This window comes from Equus przewalskii, unplaced genomic scaffold (assembly GCF_037783145.1).
Source record: "Equus przewalskii isolate Varuska unplaced genomic scaffold, EquPr2 ChrUn-10, whole genome shotgun sequence".
NCBI lineage: Eukaryota > Metazoa > Chordata > Mammalia > Perissodactyla > Equidae > Equus > Equus przewalskii.
In genome coordinates, this window is record NW_027228747.1 from 4,626,223 (window position 1) to 4,649,323 (window position 23,101).

Consider the following 23,101-nt stretch of genomic DNA (forward strand, 5'->3'; position numbering starts at 1 on the left):
AAATATAGTGGGTGGCTGATGTTGAGGGGTAGCCAATTTGATGGGCAAGTGGGGAGAGAAGCTACGCCAGGAAGCAGTATAAGGACATGGTTAAAAACCCCGGAAAGCTCTGAAACCCCGAGCTATGAAGCCAGAGACCTCTATACTGTATGGATCTACTTACATGAAACTCTAGAAAAGACTAATCTACTTTCTGGTGGCAGAAAGATCAGTTGCCAAGGATGAGGCGATTGACTGCAGAGGGGCATGAGGGAACTTTTGGGAGCAAAGGAAATGTTTCTTATCTTGATCAAGGGGGTGCTCACATGGGTGTATACATTTGTTAAAACTCATAGAACTATACACTTAAAATGGCTGCATTTAAAAAGAATATGGGCTCTGAATGTATATTGCTTGTGTTCAAATCCTCATTTTGCCACTTCTGAGTTGTGCGGTTGTATCAAGTTTCTTAACCAATCAGTGCCCCAAACTCATCATCTGCAAATGGTGTTCATCTCATAGGGTTAATGGGGAGGTGGGTGAGTCAATCAATGTAAAGTTGTCAGAAAAGTGCCCACGTCAGGTAAATGCTCTAACAATGTTAACCATAATTACCATACACCCATTATCACCCCCACCCAATATAAGCAATTTGTGGAGAAGAGCTGAGTCTAGGGGATAGGAATAAGTCTAGACTAAAAAATAGGGCAACTCTCAGTGGGTAATTCGTTTATATTCTTTCAAACAAATTCTTTACCTATTAGTTAGAATACTAACTCATACTTAGTGGGAGTAAGAAGACATTTATCACATACACTAGAGGTAATATTTAACTTATTTGGAATAATCCTTCATTAAGTGTTTACTTAATGGATACTGGGGATGTAGCAGTAAGTATGCCAGATGAGGTCCTCGCTTCCTTAGAACTGACAATCTAAGTAGGAGAAGACAAAAAAATAAAAAAGTAAACAAAAATCATAATTTTAGATTGGGATATGTTGTAAGAAAAAAAAATAAGGCAGTGTGATATGATAGGGACTGAGGAGTGGGGAGGGATGTAGTTCTTTTAGAAGGGTGGTCTGGCAGGCGACTTTTGAGTAGAGACCTGAATGATAAGGCAAAGATCTGGGAGAAGGGAGTTCCAGGCAGCAGGACCCTCCAGTGCCCAGGTCATCTGATGGGCATGTGCTGGGCATGCTGGAGGCACAGCAAGGAAAGCAGTGAGGCTGAGGCAGAGTTGAAGCCTGGGAGAGACATGGGCAAGGGGACTGGGCAGGCAGGCAGGGGCCAGATCGTGCAGGGCCTCTTAGGCTTTGATTAGGAGTCCGGCTTTAATTCTTAGTATAATGGAAGTCACTGGAGGATTTGAAGAAAGGGGAGTGGTAAGATCTCATTAAAACTTTTTGAGGAAGATTAGCCCTCAGCTAACTACTGCCAGTCCTCCTCTTTTTGCTGAGGAAGCCTGGCCCTGAGCTAACATCCGTGCCCATCTTCCTCTACTTTATATGTGGGATGCCTACCACAGCATGGCATGCCAAGCGGTGCCATGTCCGCACCCGGGATCTGAACCAGCGAACCCCGGGCCGCCGAGAAACGGACTGTGCTAACTTAACTGCTGGGGCCGGCCCCTCATTAAAACTTTTAAAGAAAATTGCAATATAACATATATTCAGAAAGACACACAGATCTTAAGTGGATTTTTACATATGTATGCACCTTTTAAACACCATTGAGATCAAGATGTAGCACATTTCCAGCACCCAGAAGGCTCCTTTGCACCTCTTCACAGTCAATTTCCACCTCAGAGGTAACCACTATTTTCTCTGTCACTGTAGATTAATTTGTTTTTTCTTCTCTTTATTTTTTCTTCTCTTTATTTTTTCTTCTGCTTTTTCTCCCCAGGTCCCCCCAGTACATAATTGTATATATTTTAGTTGTGGGTCCTTCTAGTTGTGGCATGTTGTTTTTTCTTGAACTTTATATAAATGGAATCATATAGTATGTATTCTTTTTGGTCTGGCTTCTTTTGCTCAATATTTTGTGAGGTCCTCGTAAGCTGTTGCATAATGTAGTTTGGTCTTTTAAAAATGTGTTATATAGTATCCCCATAGGAATACACCACAATTTGTTTTATCCAAGTTTAACCATTCTTTGGCTGATACACATTTGAATATTATGAATAAACCTGCTATGTAAATACTCGTACTTGTCTTTTTTGTGGGACAAATGCACTTGTTTCTCTTGGGAGAGTTTTTGCTGGATTAGATTTGATTTGTTTTTAGAAGATCACCCTGACTGATGAGAATAGTGGGTTTTAGGGGCACAGGATCGGAAGTAGGGAAACCAGAGGCTGTTGCAGTCGCTAAGGAGAGACAATGGCAGCTTCGAATGGGGGCAGTGGTGGAGAAGTGGCAGATTCAGAACATATTTTGAAGGTAGGCCTGACAAGACTTGCTGCTGTAGGGACAAGAAAAAGAAAGGAAACAAGGACAACCCCAAGGTTTTTGGCCCAAACACCTTGATGAAGAGATGAGGAAGACTTGGATCAGAATTTTGTTTATGGATCTGTTACGTATGAGATGCTTATGAGGTATCCACGTGGTGATGTTGAATTGACAGATGGAGATTTTGAGTTTGGGCTTGGTAGAAAGGTCTGGACTGGAGATATAAATGTGGGAATCATTAACATATAGATAGCAGGAAAGTCACGGGACTACTTGAGGTGACCAAGGAGAATAGAGTAGGTGGAAGGGAGGAAGGGCCCTGGACTGAGTCCCCAGGTACTCCAATGTTAGCGGACCCAGCAAAAGGGACTGTGAAGGAGTGGCTGGTAAGGTGTGTAGGTCCGTGGTTCCCATGAAAGATGATGAAGTCTTTCCTCAGAACTTGAAAAATATGTACAACCTTTCTAAGAGTACAGTACAAGATTTCTATTTTAGCAAGTAACGGTTAAGTGGAGAGTATGCAAACTCACCTTAAAGAGAAGAAAAGGCTCCCTGCCAGCAGGACTTGGCTATAACCTAATTGAAAAAATTAACATATTTAAATAAAGAATGTGTCAACCTGAAGAGGGATCAGCAATGAAAGCCTAGTAAAGGGAGAGTCTCTGAGGCCCACATGGGCACAGCCTGGCAAGCACCATCCCAGGAAGAGTGCGTTAGCCAACAGAGTTAGAGTAGTCCAGGAGCACTGGCACAGAGATGGAGTGGAGAACTGGAGCCAGGAAGACTTTTCTGAACCCACTGGCACGACTCCGGACTGGGGATGGCCAGATGCCATTAAAGCTGCAGATACTCCTGTTCAGTTATGTGATTGTGCATTTATATGTCGACATTAAGATTCTGATTTGGCTTACCAAAGAGAATGTGCTGGACATGCAGACATGAGTTTTCATACAGTCTGAGTGACAGTTAAATTTCTCCTGGTAAATTAATGCTTATGTATTATGGCTTTATATTTCAGTAAATTGTAAACTTTGTTGGCACAAATGAGTATTTCCAAGATGTAGCTCTTGAGTCTGCGAAACCCAGGCCCACATCTCTGTCAGTGGTAAATTCAACACTGCCAAGTGCCACCTGTGAGGTCTCTTGGGACACAGCTTGCCAGCCCTTTCCATGTAACATAGCCCAGCATTCTGAAACCTCCATGTTTAGCAAAGCAGAATCACACACTATTAGATCTGAAAGGGAGCTGATGCAGAATCTATTCTAAGCCCCCCATTTTCCAGATGAGAAAACAGGTTCAGAGAGGCAGAGAACTTGACCAAGAGCCCACAGCTTATTAGAAGTGAGAACCCAGGTCAGAGCCCCTGGTTAGTGCTTTTGTCCGGAATATCATAGAGGCTTACCTAAAATAGGTAAACACATTCAGTACGTACATCCCCAAACCACCACATATCCCCTCTTCCCTGGATCAGGGATGGTCACGAAGTGGTATGTCTTAGATCTCTAAGCCCATGTTATTGATACAGAAGCAAAGGAAAGAACTGAAACCAATTCACTCCTTCCTGCCCTGGAAGCAGAAGTGCGTGTGCGTGTGTGTGTGTGTGTGTGTGTGTAGTAAAAGACAGAGGAGAAGAGCATTGAGGGAGTCCCTTTTTGAGTCATTGGAGCAAATGAATGGAAGGGAGATGTCCAGGTGGTCAGGCCTGAAAAACCCCTCAGCTCCTCCAGTACTCACCTCTTCTGACACCAACCGAATGAAGGGTGGGAGGTCTGTCTGCACTGTAAATAAATAATCTGGACTGTTTCTGAAAAGAAATGGCAGGGATCCAGGAGTCTCTGCCTCTGGCAATCCAGGATAGAAACCACACCTTGTTATTCCTACTTTTTCTAAAATAGCCAGGTCAACTTGGAGTCTGAGCCTCTGTATTTGGGAGAGGGTTGTGGGAATGGAGTTTGGCTGGAGTAGTGGAGAAGGGGAAGGGAGGTGCTTTTAAGGCAGTGAGAGCCCCTGAAATTCGTGAGTCCTGCCATCCTGGGACGGGAGTACTGAGGCAGACGCTGCCTCAATCACCACCTCTGTTTCTGTCTTCCCACTTGTCTTCCTGACATCACGATTTCTTTCCTTAGTTCCTTTCATCTTTCACTTGGGAGAGCTGTGTGTTATCTCAAGCTGTCCCTGTGACAACCCCTCCTAGCCTTTTCATCATTTCTCCCGGAGCCCTGTGACCCTCGCCATCCTCTTTTCTTCTGCCTCACCGCGCCCCCCCCCCCCCCCCAACAATGGTCTCTCCCGATGCTCAGTGGCTCTGGGGGGTGGAGGGGGGGAGGGGTGAGGCGGGCGGAGGCGGGGCCGGAGCGCGTGGGGGGGCAGGTCTGCATTGCCGCTTGCCGTGGTACCCGGAGCAGTCGCCGCTGTCGCCAGCCCCAGCGGCGGGGACCCCCGCCCTTACCAGGGACTCCCTTATCTGGGGAACCCAGCCCAGGTGAGACCCTTCTTTCAATCTCTCACCTCCACCCCGCCCCGGGCAGAGCATCCTTGCCTTGCCTTGCAGCCATTTTATCCTCCGATGCTTTGCTTGTGGGGAGGGTGACCGTCCCCGCTTTAGGGGTGAGGGGATTGGTGGTGGCTTGAATGGACATTTATTTCAGTTGATGTGCTGATCAGTATATATATATGTGTGCGTGTGTGTATATATATATACACATACATACATGATGGGTGTTTTTCCCTACCTTAGCCAAGTCCCTACTACCCTCCTCAGATATTAACGGGGGAGGGGGTTGTTAGGTGGGATAGGGTTCCCTCAAACTCCAATCCCTTCCTCACCCTAGCGCGCCCCCCCCCACCCCCCCAATGAATGATAAATGACCTTGGCTGGGGCGGGAGAATGGATGCTGCCTCAGTCTGCTCGCTTGGACTTGGGTGGGTGGTGGGGCAGAGGAGGAAGGGCAGTTGAAGGAGGGAGGGAAGGGAAATGAAGAATGGAGATGCTGGGTAGATAGAGATGGTAAACGACCAGAGTTGGGCAGGATGGTGGGGCCTGGAGGCAGTTTCTCTGGCGTAGGGGGAAGGGGTGTTGTGTGATGATGTGCACTTGTCCAGCAGCAAGACCAAGGGGATGAGGGGAGGAGGTGCTCAGAGAATCGGTTCAGTCAATTCTAGGGGCTCATCAGTTATACCAGAGCAGAGGCAGATGCGGAGGGGGGTGCGGCAAATGCTGGTAGGGGTGGTCTCTATGCCTGTGCATGTGGAGGTTTCTCTTTGCTTCCCTGCCTCTCTGCCTCTGTATTCCTCCGTGTGCATTCTCAGCTGACACCTTCATCTGTTTTTTTCTCAGCATTGTGGATGCTCCATCTTCCTAACCCTGGGGTGGGATGTAGGGAGAGAAGGTGTAGCCTTGGCTGTCCTGAGTAGGGGCTGAGGGGTGCCTGAGGCGCAATTACCCAGCTGTAACGGGAGGGGTACTCTCACATCTCTTCCCCCATCATACCCCCCCAACCCCTGTGGATGTTTTGATAAGTGACTACTTCTTCACAACCTTGTGACTCGGGCTAGGGTGGGCTGGGGAATCTGGGTGGCTCCAAAGTCAGGGGTTTTGATTGGGGGAGGGGCTTCTGGACCCCCTTCTTATCCAGGGCTGAGTGAGTTGTCCAGAAAGGAAGCATTTGCTCAGGAGTCCCCCCAGCCTCCCTCCATCCGCTGCAGAAAACCTCCTGGGCTATTTTTCCGGTCAGGTGAAGCCAGCCAACCTTAAAGGACCATGTAACCCTGAATCTTGTCTCCTTTAACCTCCACCTCTCCAAGTCTTGTCTCTCTCCCACAGGCTTTGCCACCCTGTGCTGCTTTGGGGGCTAAAAATAGCACTGCTTCCTCACCAGCTCAAAGAATTTGTCTTCTTTCTCTCCCTCCTGACTTCCTGGGCTTGTTGGCCCTGGGGGAGTTGGCTGTTGAGCCATCATATCCTGCCATGGCTCTGGGGGCCTTCTCTACCCTACACGTACCTCTCGGGGGTAAATAATGTTAACAAACATAGGGTATGGCTCCTGGTGGGTCCATTTACCTCCTTCAGGGTTTGGGGGGAGATCCTAGTGGGGAAAGAAAGGAGAAGAAGGCAAACAGTCATGCAATGAGAGGATTCCACAGTTCCCTCTCTTTCATGGGGGATGGTTTGGGTCCTGAACCACAAGGAAAAGAAGGTGACGTAGGGGTCACTGGTTTTGGTCATTGTGGTCCACCGCTCACTTCAGTCCTGAGGGGGTAAGGCTCTGCTTGCCAATTCTTCCCTTTGAACCACATAGCATGACTTACCCTCTTCCAGCAGGGCTACTGTGTGTGTGTGTGTGTGTGTGTGTGTGTGTGTGTGAGACATTTACTGAAGGCCCTGGGCGGGTGGGAGCAGAAGGTGGCAGGATATTTTTAGGGGAATGATCTCTGATCAAAATTTAGTCCTGCTTCCTCTGCTTCTATGAAGGAAGCTGGGGCGGGGGGTAGGGGTGGGGATTCTCCTATGCCTTGCTCTAGAGGATGTCTTTTTTTGGGGGGAGGCCCAAGGCCCCCTTCATTCTATACCAGCCTCCTACGCAGTGCGGTATTTATGGACTCCTTTTTCCTTGACTCCTGGAGGAGGAGCAGGAAGGATTAAGGGAGATTAGAAAGGGAGCCCCTGGAGGAATGAGGTGTGACTGTGGACCATAGACCTCCATATTGGAAATGTATGTGTTTGATCAGTCATTTCCATTCCCACCCCCACTGGTGAAAGGGGGCTTTGTCAGATGTCCTGAAGGAAGGTAGGGCAGCCAGTCATCACCTCGTTCTTAGCTTTTGATCTGCCCTCTTCTCTATGTCCTCAGGCTCCAGGTCTCCCTTTTCTTTGACTCTTTCCTTGTTTGTCTGGAGGGAGACAAGTGACCAAGCTCCTGGAATTAGTTTGAATACAGGCAGAGGGGTCTCGAAACTCTGTTTTGGGAGGATACTGGGCAACAGCATCCAAGTATGACCCCCAGCTTTTCCCTTGCTGCTTCCTGCCTCTTTCACATTTTTCAATCTAATAGGAAGGAAGAAACTAGTATTTATAGAATTTTTACTGTCAGATTAAATTCTCACATTGACTCAGAGAACTATTTCATCCCTAATTTAAATATAAGGACACTGAGGCTTAGGGAAGTAAAGTAGCCTGCTCAAGATCAGTTAGTAAGTAAATGGCAGAGCTGAGATTTCAACCTAGGTCGTGTGACTGTCGTGTGCTTTGTGGTGAATGACCTTTCTGCTTGTCAGTATCCCTTTCTGCTGCTCACGCTAAAGAGCGTCCAGAGGTGGCTTTTGTTCTGTGGTCTGATGAGGGAGTAGAGGATATCTCACTACACTGCTATCACCATAAGGAGAAATAGCTAATATTTATTCATCCCTTTCTATATGCCAGATGCTATGGGAAGGAGCAATATACATTACGTCATTTAATCCGTACTCTCTTCTTCTTCAGTAAGATGACACTGAGGCTTGGATGTTCAGAAACACGCCCGTGGTCCCTTAGCTAGTAAGTGCTGAAGGAGGACGTCAAACCCAAGTCTGTCTGACTCTGGAAGCGGAGCTTCTACCCACTGGCCTATGTTGGGAGAGGACTCCTCCTTGTGAGGCCTATAAACATGCAGCCTGAGGGAAGGGCTGTGGAAGCCCCACCTTCAGATGCCAGCAGTGGACTAAAGGCAACAGATTGAAGGACTTGGTCCTCCTTCTGCACAGTCTTCCCAAGCTCCACCTCCAATAAGAAACCCAGACCAGGCTAGTGGAGGGAATTCTGATTTCTCATATTTCCTGTTTTGTTCTTTGCAGGTGGGTGGTAAAGCAAGGGGTCTGATCTTGATCAGGGTTAGGAGAAAGGCTCTGGATAGGTGACCGAGTCTCTGGAGTATCCAAGGTCAGACTAAGGGGGCTTATACTGAATGACCCACAGTTGGCCCCGATAGTCATCCCTTTTTATTCAGTGTGGGCTTGGAGCAAGGAGACCATCTCGGTACCACATGGTCCAGGTGGGGATCTGGGTCAACAGGAGGTCTGTGTTGGCCTTCTTTACCATCTTAGTCCTCACAATCTCTTTTTTTCTCCCTCTTATTTTTCCTAGACCTCCAGAGGCTCCTGGAAGAGAAGTAGGCGGTCTTTCCTGAGTTATCCTGGCTTCTCAGTTTAGCACCCCCAACCTGGCTCCCCCTCCCCTTCCCTTTCCCCCAGTCCTCCTCCCCCTTTCCCATGTTCCCAACTGAACTGGATGTAGGCCAAACCTCCTCTCCCTCCTTTCTCCTTCTAGACACTCACTGGCCAGGTCCTATTTTCTCCTAATCTGTGCCCAAAGATATTCAAACACACTTCATCTAAGTAACTGGGGGAAGGGTGTTTCTGACTCCACAAGTCCTTGAGCAAAAGCTGAATAAGGATCAGGGAGTGGGAGAGATCTGGTGAAGTCTTCCCAAAGCCCCATCATGGAAGAGGGCTTCAGAGACCGGGCGGCTTTCATCCGTGGGGCCAAAGACATTGCCAAGGAAGTCAAGAAGCATGCAGCCAAAAAGGTGGTGAAGGGTCTGGACAGAGTCCAGGATGAATATTCCCGCAGATCCTACTCCCGCTTTGAGGAGGAGGAGGATGATGATGACTTCCCTGCCCCTGCTGATGGCTATTACCGTGGGGAAGGGGCCCAGGATGAGGAGGAAGCTGGCGCATCTAGTGATGCCACTGAGGGCCACGATGAGGATGACGAGATCTATGAGGGAGAATATCAGGGCATCCCCCGGGCAGAGTCTGGGGGCAAAGGCGAGCGGATGGTGGATGGGACACCCCTGGCTGGAGTGAGGGGGGGCTTGAGTGATGGGGAGGGCCCCCCTGGGGGCCGAGGGGAGGCACAACGGCGAAAAGAACGGGAAGAACTGGCCCAGCAGTATGAAGCCATCCTACGAGAGTGTGGTCACGGCCGCTTCCAGTGGACGCTCTATTTCGTGCTTGGTCTGGCGCTGATGGCTGATGGTGTCGAGGTCTTTGTGGTGGGCTTCGTGCTGCCCAGCGCTGAGAAAGACATGTGCCTGTCTGATTCCAACAAAGGAATGCTGGGTAAGACAAATTGGGGGGCACTCCAGCCCTGGCCTGCCCCAAACTCTGGAAGCACCTCTGCTCCTGAGAACTACTCCTGCCCTCACCACTGGGCTCCCTAGGACCCCGCTCCCAAGATGTCTCCAGAGGGCTCAAGGTTCCTCTGCACATTGTCCCCTCACGCACCTCCTCCTCTTGGAGTTGGGTCATAGTGAGGTTGTTTGTGCGAGGGGCCTGGGGGAAGGGCTGCTGGGCTGGGGCTTGGCCCAGTGGTTGAGTGGTGGTCTGCTCAGTTGGTTTTGCAGGAGGTGCCCATGGTGGGATGGGCCTCATTTAATGTTCCTTCGGAGCCTTCCCTCTTGCTGTCTTTCTCCCTTTCCCTGATTCGAGGAATAAAAAGTCAGTATCCCTGGTTTAAATGAGGAGGGTGAGTTTGGGGTGGTGGGTATTGGAGGAGAATCCTGGGCCTTCAGGCAGAGAAGCTGTTTATACTTGTTCTCGGTCAGGCTTGGGATTGTTCAGGGGTCGGGAAGGGTCACTGGGGACCCTGAGGGAGGAACCCCCCTAGACTCACTCAGAAAGGATCTAGATCTTGTTCTGCTATGAAGTTGCCATGAGATCTTGGGCTGGTTTCTTCTCCCTGGGGTTTGGCTTAGGCATGGGTAATAGGCAGACTTTGGAGTAAATGATTTTTTTGGAACCCTTTTTTTTTGTGTGAGGAAGATTAGCTCTGAGCTAACATCTGTGCCAGTCTTCCTCAATTTTGTATGTGGAATGCCTCCACAGCATGGCTGATGAGTGGAGTAAGTCTGTGACCAGATCCGAACCCTTGAACCCAGGCCCGTGAAGCGGAACGCATGGAACTTTAACCACTCGGCCACTCGGCCGGCCCCTGCAGTAAATGAATTTTAAGATCAGTTCCAACTCTGAATTTTATGAAGGAAGTAAGAAACAGGAGAGTTTTAGGACCAGAAGTATTGGAGCTGGAAGGAGTAAAGGATGGATTTTGTGTGTGGGATTTCCTGGGAGGATTGAAGGAATGGAACTATTTTCCCAGGTAACACAAGAGACACCTCCTGCAGCTTTGAGGGCATCAAGGCAGGGAGGATAGAGGGGACCCTGGCAAGGTCTGGGAATCTAGGCAGATCCGTTTCTCATTCCAGGCAAGCCAGAGATGGGGGTGTTGTGCATGTGTGTGTGTGTGTCACAGACAGCAAGAGAGTGAGAAGTGAGAGCGAGCAAGAGAGAGCAAGAGGGAGGGAAAGAGGAGAATTCTGGGATTCTCTCATACCTGCATTCCAACTTTTGAAGCTCTGGCTTGCAGAGATGGCTGCCATCTTTGCTCACACAATTTATCTTCTCTCACTTGCTCTCATCTCTGGGTAGACTTAGCTTCTAGAAGTCCTTCAGATCCTTGATCCATTCTGTGCAGTTTCAGCTCATTTAATGTTCAGTGAGTGAGAGCTGAAGTGTGTCTGCTCAGAGCCCTTCTGCCTCTGTTTTCCTCCTTCCAGGCCTCATCGTCTACCTGGGCATGATGGTGGGAGCCTTCCTCTGGGGAGGTCTGGCTGATCGGCTGGGTCGGAGACAGTGTCTGCTCATCTCGCTCTCAGTCAACAGTGTCTTTGCCTTTTTCTCATCTTTCGTCCAGGGTTATGGCACTTTCCTCTTCTGCCGCCTCCTTTCTGGGGTCGGGTGAGTAAACTCCTGGAGGGGGCAGAACTGTGCCTTGGTCACTGTTATATCTCTAGGGCTTAGCACAGTGCCAGGCACACCAGATGCACTTCACATATGTATGAGTTGAATGAATGAATTCCTTTCTCCTCCCACCATCTTCAGGCCAGCTTCTCCCTATCCAGGACCTGTCTACTGCTTGTCCAGAATGCCATTCCATGTCTGGTCCACTCCTGAGTCCTCCACCCTACCCTCTAGTTCCATTCTAAGCCTGGCTCCATGAAGAGGCCTAGTGAGTCACAGCCTCACCTCTGGGCCCCTGTGGACCCTCGAGTTACCCGCTTCCCGGAGTCTGGTATTTCCTGCATTTGACCACAGACCTTGCTAATACCCATAGCTGCCAGAACTCTGAAGCCTTGACTCACCCCACTCCTACACTTCCCCCTGCATGCATTCTCTGCCTTGTCTCCAAGCTCTTTTCTGGCCTGCTCCCACTTGCCTGCCCTCAGGACCCCTCTTTGCCCATCTTTTCTCGTTGAAGATTTCCCTTCTTTTCTGCAATTATCTTCCTTCCTTTCCAACTCTAGTCATCTTCGAGATTCAATGTTTGTTCTCTCCCTTTCCCTGAGACCTGTCTGCCTGTTACCCAGGTTCCCAAGGATGGTGCTTGATGGCTCGTGGTGAGGGAGCTCGTAGGCTCTATGTGTGAGAAGTCTCTTTAAAGAGGTCTGGGAGATGAAAGGGGCTTGGGGATCCAGAGCACTGGGGCAGGGGATCAGGAATATGGCCATTTTCCAATGCTGAATTCTTGCAATGCCCTCCAGGATTGGAGGGTCCATCCCCATTGTCTTCTCCTATTTTTCGGAGTTTCTGGCCCAGGAGAAACGTGGGGAGCATTTGAGCTGGCTCTGCATGTTTTGGATGATTGGTGGAGTATACGCAGCTGCCATGGCCTGGGCCATCATCCCCCACTACGGTGAGCAGTCCCCAGGGAATACACCCCAGACTCTCTCCCTCCTCTCCTGTGCTCCTTGTGGTGGGAGCTCCCAGCCTCTGGCCTCTGTGCTGATGCTGTGACTCTCCCTGCCAGGGTGGAGCTTTCAGATGGGGTCCGCTTACCAGTTCCACAGCTGGAGGGTCTTTGTCCTTGTCTGCGCCTTTCCTTCTGTGTTTGCCATCGGGGCCCTGACAACACAGCCTGAGAGCCCTCGCTTCTTCCTGGAGGTGAATAGGGCTGGGGGGAGGGCAGAAGGGCTCCTGTGTTCAAACACCCACTGTGGGTTTGGTTTGATCGTATGTGGTTGCCTGCCTTCCTCACAGGGTCCATACTCCTGGGGACTTTATCTTGCTTCCTTTGTCTTGGCATATATCTTCAGAAGGGTTTCGTGGGTGGAGAAACAAGGGGACCTGCTCACTCATGGGTGGCTTAAGACTTTGCAGGCAGGGGCCCTTGCCCTGGCCCTGACTTTACAGCTCAAGAGAAGTTCTTACCCTCTACTCCTATAACCCTCCCCCCTCCCCTCATCCCCCAGCTATATCTTGGTTCAGCAGGGTTAGGATGCTGCCCCTTCTCTGACTACATACTTGCCCAATATCATTATTTCCCTTGTTTTCGCTTTTCTCTTTCCATTGTCCCAGGGGATCCCTAGGGCCTGTGTTTGCATCTGTCTCCTAGACTCCCCCAACTCTTGCCCAAGTCTGATTATTTCTTGCTGTGCCCCTACTTGGGGCTTTTTCAGAGTGGGTGTCGGATGTGTCCATAGGTCATGGGTTAGGGGTGGGAGGCTTTTTGTGTCCTATGACTCTAGAAGTCAGGTTGGAGGGAGGGGGTCTATAACCTTGGGTCAGGGTGGGGCTAACCTGGATGTGGGGATTGTATCTGTGGCTCTAGAATGGGAAACATGATGAGGCCTGGATGGTGCTGAAGCAAGTTCATGACACCAACATGCGAGCCAAGGGGCATCCTGAGCGTGTTTTCTCAGTAAGCCACAGCCTTCCCCCTCAGTCCTCCAAGCCACTGTAGCCCCAGCCCCCACCAGCCTCTCTCTGGATACCCTCCCCTGCCACCCCCTTCCTAGGCATCTCTGACCACATTCTCCCTCAATGAGATCTCTCAGGGTATCACATCCACCCCTGCCTCCCATTTTGCTACTGCAAGAGAAACTGAGGCACCTGAAGGGGCTGGGAAATACAGACTATGTGACTGCTCACCCCTTCTCTTGACCCCAGGTAACCCACATTAAGACAATTCATCAGGAGGATGAGTTGATTGAGATCCAGTCAGACACAGGGACCTGGTACCAGCGCTGGGGGGTCCGGGCCTTGAGCCTAGGGGGACAGGTAATGGGGGATGGGATGGTGGAGAGAGAGAAGGGAATGGGAGAGGTGGAGAGGAAGGCAGGGCTCAAGCTTGCAGGAGTGATGGGTGAACTAAAGGGAAGTGGTAGGGTAGAAAAATGGGGATCTGGGATGCTAGAAGTTAGTGCAGCCAATGCCTGACTTTGTTCTGTTCTGTTTAGGTTTGGAGAAATTTCCTCTCTTGTTTTGGTCCAGAATATCGACGCATCACTCTGATGATGATGGGTGTGTGGTTCACCATGTCATTCAGGTGAGGAGCTGGGTGGGGCAGGTGGTATGGGGTGGATGTAGTGGTTGTGGGTTGGGAGAGAGGTGGGGAAAATGGAAATGAACGGGGCAAATAATGAGGGAAGGTGCTGTTCAGATCCCCCCGATCCTCCACCCTGCTCCTCTACTTCATTCATTAATCCAACAAACCTATATTACAGGCTGAACAGTATTAAGTTTCTGTTCTGTGCCAGGTACTGTGCTGGGTTGAAACAGAAGTGGTCCCAGTCCTCATGGAGTTTAAATCTTGGCCAGAGAGCTAGACAAAACTAGCTGTAAAGCAGCGTGATGAGTGCCACAGTGTGGGGAAGTACAAAGTGCTCTGGGAGCATATGAGAAGACTTCCCAGCCCAGGGGTGGGGCGGGGATTTGAGTCCTGAAGCATGAATGGGAGTTAGACAGACTGAGGGTGGGATGGGGAGACTGTTTTAGGCAGAGAGAGGAGCAAACGCCTGAGAGATAAGAAAGAGTATGGTGGGTGGGCTGGAAGAACCTAAAATCCCCCAGACCCACAGCTGTTGGTGAAGGGAGGAGTCGTGAGAGATGGGGCTGGAGAGGTGAGCAAGGTCCTGACATGGGCTGATCCTCTCTTTCCCCCTCGTTCTGGACTGCCTGGTCTAATCCCTGAGCCCTGTCTGATTCCGTCGCCCTTGACTCTTCAGCTACTATGGCCTGACTGTCTGGTTTCCCGACATGATCCGCCATCTCCAGGCGGTGGACTATGCGGCCCGCACCAAAGTGTTCCCTGGGGAGCGTGTAGAACATGTGACTTTCAACTTCACCTTGGAGAATCAAATCCACCGAGGGGGACAGTACTTCAATGACAAGTATGTGGGGACTTTTACGCTTCATTCCTCCCCTGTCCCTTCTACCCCTTGTCTCTTTTATGAGTTTGGGAGTTCGGAGACAAGGTGTTTTCGGGCAAACACCCTGTGGTTTCTCCTCAGTGCTGCAGCTTCCCATTACTTCACTGAGGGAGTGAGTCTTGGGGGCGGCTCTGAGGATGAGGGGGGAGTGTCTCACATCACCCTGGCCTTTCAGGTTCATTGGGCTCCGTCTGAAGTCAGTGTCCTTTGAGGACTCTCTATTTGAAGAGTGTTATTTCGAGGACGTCACTTCCAGCAACACGTTTTTCCGCAACTGCACATTCATCAACACTGTGTTCTACAACACTGGTAAGGTGGCGTGGCAGTGGCTGTCAGACCAAAGGGTGGGGTGGACCTTGGGGAGGGAGAAGGAACCTCCCTCATTCCCCAGCTCAGGGTGCTCAAGCTGAGCTTTCTGGAGCCTTGGAGAAAGGATGTATGGGGGCCTGCTAGCTACCACGAGTAATTCCAAAAATCTAATGGAAATTGAACATTTTTCTGTGACAGAACATCTGACAAAAACATCAAATTTCTTTGCCTTTGGCTGGAATTAAAATGAACCTGTAGTGATATTAACGCACTTTTGAAGAGGGAAAAAATTATTCAAAACAGGTCCTAGGGAAAAAGAAAAACAGCAAAAGTGATGTTTAGTGGGGAAAAGTGTTGGGAATCATTGCATTAGTCCGTTTCTTTACAGTGATTCTCAAACTATATGTACATGAAATGCTGGTTTGTGAGCTAGACTGAGCTTTCCCACCTCTAAATGGAGTGCTAGGTGAGCTTTTCCCACCTTGCAGTAAAAAATAATGGGTAGGACTTTTTAAATATTTTTCTCAGCTATTTTTCCTAAACCCATGGCACTGCTACTGCTTGTAGTTAGCTAGGGAAGACAAAAAGAATGAACCAGAAGCAGACTATTAATAAGGACGCTTGGAAACAGCCAGTCACACTGTTTCACTGGGTAGGCCGTGGTCATTTTCTGCTGGAAGGGTTCCTCTCGTGGAGTAACTGAATGTTTTGCTGTGGGAGCCCTCACTGCTAAGGGCAGAGCCCTGAGCCGTAAGCGGGAGCAGCCTCCCTCTCACATTTGCCGTGACCGCCTGCCTGTCTTGACCTTTGCCCCCAGACCTGTTTGAGTACAAGTTTGTGAACAGCCGTCTGGTGAACAGCACATTCCTGCACAACAAGGAGGGCTGCCCACTAGACGTGACAGGGACGGGTGAAGGTGCCTACATGGTGTACTTTGTCAGCTTCTTGGGGACACTGGCTGTGCTTCCTGGGAACATCGTGTCTGCCCTGCTCATGGACAAGATTGGCAGGCTCCGAATGCTTGGTGAGGGGGAGAGGCTGGGTGGTGTGTCGGAACTGATGAGGGGGCGGGGGTGGAGGGAGGATGTCAGCAGGCTTCTCACCTTAGTCTGTGGAAGAGCTTAGCCAGAGAAGTTTCTCTCTCTCGTGTCTTCTGCTTGGGGGGCTGGTTGAAGGATGGGGTAGGGCCTGGTGTGGAAGCTCCTTTGGGGTGCAAAGGAGGTCAGCAGAATAGTAAATGGTTAAGAGCCCAGACTTTGAGCTTATGGGTTTTGAATCTCAGCTCTACCACCTACCTTAGGAATCTCAGCAAGTTCTTGAACCTCTGTGAGCCCAGTTGTCTCATCTGCAACATGGGGGTGATGACAGTACCTGCCTCATAGGGTTGACGTATTAGATTAATGCACATGAAGCACTGAATTGCTTGGCCCATAGCTGGCATTGAAGAAATGGTTGGTACTGATATTATTAATAAAAAGACAATTATAAGGGAAATTGGGGATGAGTGGGAAGCCTTCCTTTTGGGTACCTTGGGAAAAAGAGTCTCATCCTGGGCTACCCTCTACACTACTTGATTGATCACCGTGGCCAGGCTCATGCTGCTCTCTCCTTTCCCCGCTCCAGCTGGCTCCAGCGTGATGTCCTGTGTCTCCTGCTTCTTCTTGTCTTTTGGGAACAGCGAGTCAGCCATGATTGCTCTGCTCTGCCTTTTTGGGGGTGTCAGCATTGCATCCTGGAACGCGCTGGACGTGTTGACTGTCGAACTCTACCCCTCGGACAAGAGGTAGTTGGAGTGTGGTAGGGGCAGGGCAGCAGATTTAGGGCCTGGAGAGCAGGGGAGAAGTGGGGTGAGGAAGGGGGGCCGAATGGGAAAGGCCTCTTTAGGGGTAAAAGGGGGCACATTCCCATTGAGTTTCTCCTCTAAAAGCTGGTAGTTTTTGTATTCACTCCTGGGAGTCTTAATTATTAACCTAAGTTTTTGGTCTGCTTTCCTTCTTGCCTCCCAATATATCTATATTCTCTGATGTGCATCTCTCACCTCTCTGATCTCTCTGTCCTTCCTTCCCCCTCTTGGACACTGCCTGCCATCCCTGCTTCACTTCCCTGCCTACCCACCCTTCCCCCACATCCTCCCATGCCTCTTCCTTTGTCTCACTCCTGGGCGGGGCCCCTCCTTGCTGCCTGCTGCGCTGGGGGACTCCTGAGCAGGACCACAGCCTTCGGCTTCCTGAATGCCCTGTGTAAGCTGGCAGCTGTGCTGGGGATCAGCATCTTCACGTCATTTGTGGGAATCACCAAGGCTGCCCCCATCCTCTTTGCCTCAGCTGCCCTTGCTCTCGGTAGTTCTCTGGCCCTGAAGCTGCCCGAGACCCGGGGGCAGGTGCTGCAGTGAGGGGGTCTCTGGGGCTCCAGGGGTGGCAGGCACACTGTGAGACCAACAACTTCTTCCCCCTCCCTGCCCTGCCATCCTGGCCCCCGGAGCCCTCACTCCTCACTCCCGTGTTTGGTGTCTTAGCCGTGTGTGTGTGCGTGTGCATGTGTGTGACCTCGTGGGCAGGGACTACAGAGAAGCCTCCCTCATCTCGGTTTTGGGATGCAGCTCCACCCCCCACTTCCTACCACCCTTAACTTTGCACAAGAGAAGACTTGGCCCCACCCTTCTCCTCCAGTGTTAGTGAGGGGCCCTTGCTCTTCCCGGCTCCAGGGGCTCTAGAACAGGCTTCCTGCCTTCCCCCTCATTCCCTCTGCCTAGGCCCGGGTGAAACCACGGGCATATGGTTATGTCGGGGGCTGGGGCTTGGTGTAGACCATGGACCAAAAGAACTTAGAGTCGGAAGGGCCTCGGTGCCCTCTCACACCTCCTGTCGGATGCTGGGGGAGTAGCAATAAACCTCAGCCCCCTGGCCTCCACTTCTCCCTCAATTTGGGCTACAAGTAAGAAGCCTGAATTTTATGAAATTAGCTTTCTGATTCTTATTTATTTATATATTAAGTTCTGAGGCAGCTCAGCAGGACTGTGTGTGTGTGAATGTGTGTGTACACTTATGTATGCGTGTGTATGTGCCGTGGGTGGGGGGTGTCACTATACTGTCCTAAAATACAAGCCAAGGGTAATTTCCATGGACACACACAACCCTGCCTCCCATAGCACCTCCCCTAATCTTGTTTCTGTGCTGGGCTGGGGAGGGAGGAGCCCTAGGCCAGGCTGGGATAAGAGTTCCACAGTCTAGGGAGATCTGAGGGCACCTGATAAGGTCCACCTTCTCCCCCCTCGAGAAGCACAGGCCTCCTCTGGAGTGAGAGGCTCAACCCACTATAGCACAGACAGGAAGAGCACAGCTGCCCTCCCACCCCCAACCTGTCCGCTCACAGGCAAGGGAGCAGGGGAGGGAGAGAAACCAGGCATGTGGTCAAACCAGCAGATCAAAAAGCACAAGGAGCTGGGGCGGGGGCAGGAAGCAGGGGCCCTCCCAGTAAATCCTCTCAAGTGGGAAGAGGTTGGGCAGTAAACCTGGGACGCCTAATGCAGGGAGCAGAAGCCTCAGTTTCCCTATCTCCCCCTTTCCACACAGTAGCCCCTGTAGGTTAAGCTGCCCCTGCCCTACCCTACTCTGTGTGGCTGCTTTCTTTGGTGCCCACCCTCCTCCCACTGTAGCTGTGATGTGTTGTAGTTTTTAGCTGTTTGTAAAATGTTAAAAGAAAAAAATGAAAACAACAAAAAAAGACATTCAAATTTGCCCTCCTCATGCTGCGTCTGGTGCCCCACCCTATGCTCCCTCCCCCCATTTTGTAACACAACCAGGTGGTGACTGTTTAATTCTTTGGTGTCTGTGCTCAAAGGACTGCCTTCTCCTCCAGTGCCCAGTGTACGAGTGTTCCCTTTCCTCAGCCTTCACTTGCTGGACGCAGCCCTCTCCCCTGCACCCCCTGGAGGGACCCATCCATCTCCCTTGCTCTCCTGGGGAACCCTAAACCCAACTCCATTGATGTGAAAAATGAAATGAAAAATATTGAAAAATAAAAAGGAAACAAATCCTTAAAATCCAAAATGGCTCTGTCTGCTTATGTGCCTCTCTACCTACATCCCCCTCTGTTCCGGCTCCTGACAGTGCTGAGAGGGGAAGATGGTGAGATGGAAAAGCAACTCCTCACTCCAAACTCAAAGCCAGAATAACACGATGTGTCACAATAACATGATGCATCACACTGTGTCCTAAATTGGCCTCTCTACTGTGCCCTTTCCACTTCTACAGATGGAGGGCCCTCTGAGTCTCCCAGATTTGACAACCTGGGGTAATGTCCAATTCAATCGCAGAAAACTAACAACCTGATTAAAAAAATAGGCTAAGGACTTGGATAGATATTTCTCCAAAGAAGACATACAAACGGCCAATAGGTATATGAAAAAATGCTCAATGTCATTAATCATTAGGGAAATACAAATCAAAACCACAAGATACCAGTTCACACCTGTCAGGATGGCTATTACCAAAAAAACCAAGATGAAAAGTTTTGGAGAGGATGTAGAGAAATCGGAACGTTTGCACATTGTTGGTGGGAATGCAAAATGATGCAGCTGCTCTGGAAAAGAATATGGAGGTTTCTCAGAAAATTAAAAATAGAACTACCATATGATCCAGCAATCCTGGTTCTGGGTATTTATCCAAAAGGATTGAAATCAGGATCTTGGAGAGATCTTGGCATTCGCGTGTTCCTGGCGGCACTATTTACAACAGCCAAGATGTGGAAGCAACCTAAATGTCCGTTGACAGATGAATGGATAAAGAAAATGTATATACATACAATGGAATACTATTCAGCCTCAAGAAAGGAAATTCTGCAATATGTGACAAGATGGATGAACGATGAGGACATTATGCTAAGTGAAATAAGTCAGTCACAGAAATACAAATACTGTATGATTCCACTTATATGACAGATCTAAAATAGTCAAATTCACAGAATCAAAGAGTGGAATGGTGGTTGCCAGGGGCTGGGGGAGAAGGAAATGGAGAGTTACTAATCAATGGGCATAAAGTTTCAGTTAAGCAAGATGAATAAGCTCTAGGGATCTGTTGTCCCACAGTGTACTTACAGACAATGGTAGTGTACACTTAAACATTTAAGAGGACAGATCTCATATTAAGTGTTCTTACCACAATCAAAATTTACAAAAATAAACTTAAAAAAATGAAAAACCCCAAGAAATGAAAACAAAGAGGAGTAATGTTTCTTGAGAACAGAACCAACTTTCCTGCAAATCGTCTTGTGTGCCTTTTAAAAATATAGATTCCAGATTCCATTCTTGACTTGTGGAATCAGAACCCTCTTTTTGGAAGAGAGGGGACATAGAATCCACATTTTAAACAAGCTCCCTTGAGAATTCTTACCTGTGTGGAAATCTGGAAACCACTGCATGGGGGTTACCCTTGACCCCCCTCTCTCTACTCCATTTCTGTTCTAATCAAAGCCTTTTTCTATTTTATGTTAGCTCTCAAACCAGTCTTCCTTTCCCTTTCTACAGCTGACCTCTAAGTCAGCGTTTCACCTTTACTCTTGTTCAATCTCTGCATCTCCAGTCTCTTATGCCAACCTACCTATACATCACTGCCAGATCAATCTGCCCCACAGTGCTTTGGCATGCCTTTCCTCAAAACTCCTCAATGTCTCCCTACTGCCCAACCAGATGCAGTCTAAACTCTTTAGCCAAAAAGCGTTAAGATATATGTTAATCAAGCTTTTTCTTTAGTATCTAAGTTCTATCTCCACATTGAGATCTCCAGAAAGTTGCTTACTTAGATGTTACTTGAGCTCCCTCAGAAATACAACATTTAGAAGGCTCACAAGTAAAAAGGCTACATAAAGCTTTCTCTATCTTCTATATTTTCATCTCCTAGGTTATCTTTTCACTGCCTTAGAGAAAGATTTTTCTTACAAACAAATAAAAATCCTTTTGGAAATGGACAGGCTGTTAGAAAGCCAAACATTCCTCTTGTATGAAATTTAAATGCATCTATAACTCCTGTCTTGTCTAATAACTCACTGCCTGGTCCAGCTTCTATGTCTTTGCTTGGGCTCTTCCCCTGCCTGCAACACCTTTCGTCTTTCCTTTCTGTTTAATTCTGTGCTTTCCTTTAAGGACCCAACTAGGTCACTTCTCCCATGAAGCCCTTCCTAACTACCCTAGGCTACATGGTATCTTTCTTCTCCAAAGAACATCTGTAGCACTAATTCAACAGGCCATTAATAACACAGCAACGCACCTCATATGATAACTTCTCTTTTAATATACAGGATTATTTCCAAGTCATCAGGTCTTGTGGTTCCTTACAATTTAACATGAAACTGGGCAGCTTTTCCTGAATAGTTCAGGGCAAGAGCAGTAGTCAGTGATTCTACTCTTTCCTTGGGTTAGCTTTGATCTAAAATGAGTTGCTATCTCCAGAGTATATGGATGCGCCGGTAGACTGGCGCAGGGGTTCTCATCTCTTACAAATACGACTGTATTGGGCAAAAGTAGGCCCCAGGAGTTTATTCTCATGCAACCCACTCGGATCCTAGTCCTCCTTCTCTCCGGGGGTTCAGGGAGTTCCTCGAGTTTTCTTGCTCCCACCCATGCAGGGGGGGCTTGTGTCCAATTGCGGGTTCTCCCTCCACTGGGCAGGGGTCCGCGCCTGTATGGCCAGCGCATGGACCGGCCCAGCCAGCTCCTCGGACAGCGCGGCGTGGACTAGCCGATGCCTTTGCAGGGGGCTCAGTCCTTCGAAGCGAGAGCTCACCACAGCCACGCGGAAATGCGTCTCACTGCCCGGTGGGACCGCGTGGCCGCTGCTCTCGTTGCGCAGCTCCAGCACCTCGGGGTTCAGGGCCTGCTCCAACTTCGTGCGAATGGCAGCCTCGACGGGACCGACGGTCCCCAATCCCGCGCGGCCCCGGGTCAGACAAACGCGGCCGGCCATGGAGAACAAGCGACCGACCAGCTGCCCGCTCAGCATCGGCTACGGCAGAGACAAGGACCAGAGCAGTGAGGGTCAGGGCCTCCGTGCCTGGAGAGAGGCAGTCTCCGACCTCCCCCTCCCACTCCCCCGCACCCTGTACTCGCAGCCAACGTCCACATCCCGCTCCTGCAGGGAGCCAGCCTTGACGCCAGACAGCGAGACCCAAGACACCGCCCCTTTCCTCTGTGTGACGTGGGGGAATCTGGCGTCCAGCCGCGGGTAGCCGAAAGGCGAGGGGTCATTAAAGAGGACCCGCGCGCGAGGCACGTTCGTTGCTAAGGGGAGTTGCAAGGAATGGGCTGGAGGTTGCAAAAGTAGGGTATGTGCAACTCCGGGCTTTTGGCTGAGCCAGCGTCCCCTCTGAACCCCAGGCTGGGCCCTCTCTACCTTCCGCTCAGCCTGGGCTACCGCAGTTCCTGCTCAGGGACGGAACTCCTGACGTTCCGGGAAGTGCGGTCCTCGCGTCCTGAGGCAGCTGGGAAATAGAGTCCTCGCGGCACGAGCGAATGGGCAGGCGCTACGTGATGCCCCGAGGGCTCACGGGAACTGTAGTCTCTGGTTCTCCCGACTCGTGGGGTCGTCGAACGTACTGAGCCTGGGGAATTGCAAAGAAAACGGGAATTCCTGCGCGATTGAGATTGGGATTACTCGATCTATTTTATTGCTAATATATCTTGTAGATCATCTAGACTACCTCCTTTAGTTTACATACAAGAAAATGGAAATTCATTCCGTTTATTGAGTACGTAATTATTGTACGCCAGATCCGTCCTGGAGGTTGGGGAATAAAGACAGGCCCTGTCCTCAAGGAGTTTACGCAACACTGGAGAAGATGGACAAATGAGAAGACAATTGCAATATCGTGTGATAGGTGCTATGATGGGACTAAGAACAGGATGCTAAGGAGGCATGCCACCCAGACTTGGGGGAGCAGAGAAGACTTTCTAGGGGAGATTGAGGGGAACACAAAAACCCCTTTTTCAGTGCCTCATAGGCTATGGTAGCCGCAAGTGCAAAGGCCTGGAGGAGAGAGAACTTTGGGGGAGTGGTTTCTTCGGGTGTAGTTAGGTATGGTTGGAACCCACAGTGCAGAGAGGATGGTGATGGGAAGCGGAGTGAATGGGTTGGCCT

The 23,101-nt window shown here is 49.8% G+C and overlaps 2 protein-coding genes across 6 annotated transcripts; one reads left to right on the top strand and one right to left on the bottom strand.

The window, feature by feature from the left end:
* Positions 1-4,701: 4,701 nt before the first annotated feature.
* SV2A (synaptic vesicle glycoprotein 2A) lies at positions 4,702-19,021 on the top strand. 4 transcript variants are annotated; one of them, XM_070607199.1, is made up of 13 exons: positions 4,735-4,906; positions 8,543-9,519; positions 11,013-11,193; positions 11,997-12,148; positions 12,263-12,396; positions 13,064-13,153; positions 13,402-13,512; positions 13,692-13,780; positions 14,460-14,624; positions 14,839-14,972; positions 15,790-15,996; positions 16,596-16,755; positions 17,181-19,021. In XM_070607199.1, the coding sequence occupies exons 2-13, from the start codon at positions 8,898-8,900 to the stop codon at positions 17,362-17,364; spliced, it is 2,229 nt and encodes a 742-aa protein (XP_070463300.1). In that variant the 5' UTR covers positions 4,735-4,906; positions 8,543-8,897; the 3' UTR covers positions 17,365-19,021. The 4 variants fall into 4 exon arrangements, with proteins under 4 accessions (XP_070463302.1, XP_070463303.1, XP_070463300.1 ...); XM_070607201.1 differs by lacking the exon at positions 8,543-9,519 and having other exon boundaries at positions 4,702-4,906; XM_070607200.1 differs by lacking the exon at positions 13,402-13,512 and having other exon boundaries at positions 4,750-4,906.
* A 2,218-nt stretch (positions 19,022-21,239) lies between these two features.
* On the bottom strand, positions 21,240-22,499 carry BOLA1 (bolA family member 1). 2 transcript variants are annotated; one of them, XM_070607204.1, is made up of 2 exons: positions 22,358-22,499; positions 21,240-21,970 (listed from the first exon to the last, which is right to left on the bottom strand). In XM_070607204.1, the coding sequence occupies exon 2, from the start codon at positions 21,965-21,967 to the stop codon at positions 21,554-21,556; it is 414 nt and encodes a 137-aa protein (XP_070463305.1). In that variant the 5' UTR covers positions 21,968-21,970; positions 22,358-22,499; the 3' UTR covers positions 21,240-21,553. The 2 variants fall into 2 exon arrangements, with proteins under 2 accessions (XP_070463305.1, XP_008513090.2); XM_008514868.2 differs by having other exon boundaries at positions 22,064-22,386.
* Between the last annotated feature and the right edge of the window lie 602 nt (positions 22,500-23,101).

Bases quoted from the DNA above. Each gene is read 5' to 3' on its own strand.
- SV2A (XM_070607199.1), top strand. From the start codon at position 8,898: ATGGAAGAGGGCTTCAGAGACCGGGCGGCTTTCATCCGTGGGGCCAAA. The intron at 12,397-13,063 runs GTGAATAGGGCT...CTGTGGCTCTAG, and splicing joins GCCCTCGCTTCTTCCTGGAG to AATGGGAAACATGATGAGGC. The intron at 13,154-13,401 runs GTAAGCCACAGC...TCTTGACCCCAG, and splicing joins ATCCTGAGCGTGTTTTCTCA to GTAACCCACATTAAGACAAT.
- BOLA1 (XM_070607204.1), bottom strand. From the start codon at position 21,967: ATGCTGAGCGGGCAGCTGGTCGGTCGCTTGTTCTCCATGGCCGGCCGC.